This window comes from Pyrgilauda ruficollis, unplaced genomic scaffold (genome assembly GCF_017590135.1).
Source record: "Pyrgilauda ruficollis isolate IOZ18807 unplaced genomic scaffold, ASM1759013v1 scaffold30, whole genome shotgun sequence".
Lineage (NCBI taxonomy): Eukaryota > Metazoa > Chordata > Aves > Passeriformes > Passeridae > Pyrgilauda > Pyrgilauda ruficollis.
The window spans coordinates 5,379,495-5,384,628 of record NW_024524378.1 but is presented as its reverse complement, the minus strand read 5'-3'; the positions used below and the strand labels follow the sequence as shown (position 1 = coordinate 5,384,628).

At 42.2% G+C, this 5,134-nt stretch overlaps 1 protein-coding gene across 1 annotated transcript; it reads left to right on the top strand.

The window, feature by feature from the left end:
• Window positions 1-255: 255 nt before the first annotated feature.
• Window positions 256-1,239, top strand: NPBWR1 (neuropeptides B and W receptor 1). The gene has a single exon (XM_041473769.1). It carries the CDS (start codon window positions 256-258, stop codon window positions 1,237-1,239), a length of 984 nt encoding a protein of 327 aa, XP_041329703.1.
• Window positions 1,240-5,134: the final 3,895 nt, after the last annotated feature.

The window sequence follows — 5,134 nt, the reverse complement described above, 5'->3', positions numbered from 1 at the left end:
GAGCGCTGTCCCCGCGCAGCGCTCCCGCGATGTGGGAGGAGGGAAGGGGCAGCTGCTGGGACACTTGGCTTCTGGCTAAGCCCTTGGTGATCTTCCTTTGCTCCCATCAGGGTGGCAGTGGGAAGCATACGTGAGATTTTGGCGGTTGGACATACCAGAGGAGATAGCTTTGGGAAGAGCAGAGGTCTCACCTATTTTTCCCCACTTCCAGGTCATCCTCACCACCCCTGAGCCTAGCCATCCTCTCCTGTAGCTATGGAGAACTCCTCCCTCCCTGAAATCAATTCCTCATGTGCAGACTGCACTGGAAGAGGACATGGGAGTCTGAATACGTCCACTACTCCAGAAAGCCCCAGGTACTACATCACAGTGCCTGTCATCTACTCCATCATCTGTGCCGTGGGATTGACAGGCAACACTGCTGTCATCTATGTAATCCTCAAAGCACCAAAGATGAAAACAGTAACCAACATCTTCATCCTCAACCTGGCCATTGCTGATGAGCTTTTTACCTTGGTGCTGCCCATCAACATTGCTGACTACCTGCTCCTCCAGTGGCCCTTCGGAGAGCTCATGTGCAAGCTCATCATCTCCATAGACCAATACAACATTTTCTCCAGCATCTACTTCCTCACTGTCATGAGCATTGACCGCTACCTCATTGTGGCAGCCACCACCGAGTCCAGGAAGGTGTCCTACCGCACCTACCAAGCAGCCAAGATTGTGAGCCTCTGCGTCTGGTCCTTTGTCACTGTCATCATCCTGCCCTTCACCGTCCTTGCCAAGGTACACAAGGAGCAGGGGCGCTCCCACTGCGTCTTTGTGTTCCCCCACCCCGAGAGCGTGTGGTGGAAAGGCAGTCGGATCTACACCCTTATTTTAGGCTTTGTCATCCCAGTGTCCACCATCTGCATCCTGTACACCACCATGCTGTGCAGACTGAGACATGTGCAGCTCCACTGCAACGCAAAAGCTCTGGACAAAGCCAAAAAAAAGGTGACGCTGATGGTGGTTGCTATCCTGGGCGTGTGCTTGTTCTGCTGGATGCCCTTTCACCTTAGCACCGTGGTGGCCCTCATCATGGACATCCCACAAACCCCACTCGTCATTGGGATTTCCTATTTCATCACCAGCCTAAGCTATGCCAACAGCTGCTTCAACCCTTTCCTGTACGCCTTTCTGGATGAAAGCTTCCGGAGGAGCTTTTGCAGACTGATCGATTGCAGAACCACCTCATAAAGCCAACCCAGTCCTCTGTCCTCTGTCCCTCTCATAGTCACCTGCTTTTCCTGGGTGATTCCAGCCCAGAGAGTGCTTTCTCTCCAGTCTCCTTGTGATGGCCCACAGGGCTTCTGGTTGTCGCACTACCCAAGACATGAACTGGGGTTGGGTGGATCTTTCTTACCTGTCCTGCACTCATTTTCTTAGCACTGCCCTGGTTTCTTTTGTTAGTTTGTTGTTGGTTTGTTTTTGTTTTGTTTTGTTTTGTTTTTTTAATTTCTTCTCTCTAATGCTCTTTCTGACCTGGGTTTGGAGCTCACAGAACTGCCACAGGTCCTTTTTCCCTTTTCAAAGGTATTGCTTTGTGAACTCAAGCCACACGACTGGCTCAGTTATTGGTGATTTGTAAAGCTCAATAAAAGTGTGTTACTATCAGTTTCTCTGGGTCTGGATTGAAGGCACTTGAGAAAGTAGTTCATGTTCAGATGCAGGTGTTTTTTATTTCTTATCAGTAAAACAGTCTCACAACCATGAGTTCAGTGGCCAGTTTTTCATTAGCAAGGCACAAAATGGCTAACAACCTCTTGTTACAAGGTCTTTTAAGACTAAACTATCTAATTAAGAAAGGACACCTAGATTATTTTCCCTTTTAACCCAATAACTGATCCCAAAGAGCCCGCAATGTGAACTTTTCTGCCCAATTAAAAAACAACACCCAAACCTATGAAGAAGAAGAAGGAAGAAGAAGCATGAAGAAGAAACTCAGGATGACATGTACCCTCCATCTTGCTTCCATCCACAACATACAAAAAATCTCAAAACCAAAATTTCTTATCAAAATGATATACCTACGCTACTCTCTATAATCTATTTCACACTTTTGTGGATTCTAATATATCTTGAAAGGAAACTTTCTCTATGAATGAGGGTCACAGTCAGTACTCCCCTGGGGGTCGGCAAATCCCAGAGCAGACAGAGAAATATTCCCAGTGCCATGGGTTTCCACATGTTACCAAGTGACTTGTTTAATAATACCACAGCCTCGTTCCTACCTACAGAAGTCCTGCTTACCAAAGTCTTGCAAACTTAGCAACAACTCCAAAGGATAAGGAATAAACAAAGGTATTGAGCTCATTTCATTTTACAGGACAGTAAGATAAGGCAGTCAAAATCCATGATAACATGTAAGAGAGATATCAGTCTGAACTTTAAAAAAAAAGAGCAACCCCTTCCTAGTGAATAAAAGACAGAGATATGGGTTTCAAGCCACTTGCTGCAGAAAACAACAGTGCACTTGGTCATTGTAGTTTGCAAAAAATGCAGCTGTTGTTTATATCAGAAGTGGTGATTACTTTATTATTTGTCATGTGCTTATGGACTGTTGTACTTATAGATATTTATTTTGTGGCCCTAGAAAAAGAATCAGAGGCTATCTTCAGAACCAGTAACCTTTTAAGGGTTTGAAAACATCCTTCTGAAACATGGGACCCTTCTTCCCTTACAAATCACAAATAACTTGCAGTGGTTAGGCTACTTTTAAACTATCTCTCACATACTTCCAGGTTTTGGTAAGATTTATTAATATTTCTCTTAAGAAAGAGAAATTAAATAAAAATGGCAGATGTAGGATACTCCTGTGAGACTTTGCACCAGGTCCTTTCCCACTGCTGCAGTTTAAAGTTCTGCCATAGGCATATGGAAATAAAAATGCTCCTGTTCAGCCCATGTTTAACTAATTATAATGAGCAGTGGTACATTGTCAGACAGTTGTTGTAAGGCAGTATTTTTTATATATGGAAGTATTTTATATATATGAAAATTAGTAAAATAAAAATGAATCCTTTTTCCCCTCAGCACAGCTAACTTGCAACTGATATTGCAGATGTTTGATATAGACTTCCAGAGGAAAAGCAGAAAAACCAGAAAAACTGATTATATAAACAAATAAATAGAATAGAATTAATTTTTCTGGCTGCTCATCCTTCATAATAAATAGAATAGAATTAAATTTTCTGGCTGCTCATGCTTCATCCTTCCCCTCTGTACCACCCTGGATGGTGTTAAATGCAGCATTTTGAACTTTTGGTCACTGCTTAAAAGCGTGCAGCAAATTTGGAGGGGGGGGGCAGGGTTGGGATCTTGTGGGGGAACCAGGTGGAAGGAGTAGACAGGGCTGTATTCTCAGGACTGTGGTTAGTTAGAGTATCAGGAGCATACACCTGTATAATGCCTGATGCTTTGCTCTGAGGAAAGCAGGGATGGGAAAAGTTCTGGGACACAGAAGGGTGTGAGCCTTGGATAAGCACAAAGGATAACAACAGGTGTTTGCTGGTTTGATTGCAGTAAAGCCTCATAAGTCAAGGCAGGAGAGAACTGTGTCATTTTTTTTCTGCTTAAGTCACCATTCAGCTTCCCACATGCCAAAAAAAAATGTGGTTAAAGAAAACCACAAAAAAATGTGGTTAAAGAAAACCAGGCCTCCAGCTTGTGGTGAACTATCAGCACCAAATCTCAATGCCTCGACTTCTAAAACATATGCACAGCTTTTCATAGACATCTTCCTATAGTCTCTATGCAGCAAGCTATAGAGAGCCAGAGGGTAACACTGTGTGCAGTTGTCAAGCACTCCTTCAGCCAGGAACCAGAGTCCATGTGTCCCTTGGTGGCTGAGACACATCCTCGGAGCCCTGGTTAAAGACATCTGGCAAAACAGATATTCCATCAGGACCACGAGTTGTCTGTAAATTTTGTTTAAAAATCACCCTGCATGCTTTTGCATCAATAGCATTTTTGCCTGGCTACTCCTGATCCAAATGCCCCAAACCCAAAGCTGATGTCGACCACCATGCCTGTGTTTCCAGTTCCAGAATGTTTCCAATCCCTGCTCCTTTTTTATCAATGAAAAAGATACTTTTTTTCTAATTTGAGAGCAAAATCCTCCACTGTTTTCTTGTACTTTGTGAAAATAAGTAAGCTCATTAAAAAAAAAAACAACCTCTATTTTTAAGTCTAATATTTTTAGCAATATTTTTGTCATAAGGACTTTATGTTAAATGAAGAATACACTAATTTTGCCTAGTTATATTTGAGCAGATGGATCTTTTCTCTGTGATTTCAGAAGTTCTGGAATTTTCAGACACTGGAAATGTAGTAAACATTCCTTTTCTAGAGGCTCTTCCCATGAGGCTCCCTTCAATGGCATGAAATCCAAAATCTTAAAAATAAAACGTAATTAAATTAATTGCTAAAAAAATAGATTTTAAAAAAGAGAAAAAAGGGATCTTCTATTCACCCAGTGCAGACAGCAGATGAAACAGCAGTTTACAGGCTTGAATATAACAGACCAACATTTAGTCTAACATTGGTGCTGTTGTCTAACACACAGCACAACTTGCAGCTGGCAAATGTCTTGTAAGTGTTCACGTGTACAAAGCAGACAAGTTAGCATTAAAAGACTGTGATTCTTTTGCTCGTTGTGATAAGCAGCTGCTTATATGAGCAGCCCAATCATGACAGGGAAATAATTCTGTTCTTAACCCTGTCTGAGGGATAATTGTTTGCCTGTGTCAGTAAGGATCTTTCAGACAAACCCATCCCAGTTACAGTGGTCTCCAGCCCCCTCGGCTTTTTTGGCCTCTCTCTGCTTCAAAATAGTTCCACTGTGGACAATAGAAAAATTTTCCTTCTCAACAGAGCAAGATTTTACATTATTTTGCCAATTTAAAGCATGACTGCAGCACAAGGCAACCTCTTTTTCTGCTTTACAAAGTAAAAGAAAAATAAATTCTGAATAAGCTTTATATATTTTCCATTTTCCCCATCCTCAATCATAGTCATCTTTAGGAAGCATGAAGAAGATGCACAAACTACAAGTTTATTGCTATTTGAAGCTCCACAAATGTTTCCAAAATCT

Coding starts and splice junctions, on each gene's coding strand:
- NPBWR1 (XM_041473769.1), top strand. CDS start 256: ATGGAGAACTCCTCCCTCCCTGAAATCAATTCCTCATGTGCAGACTGC.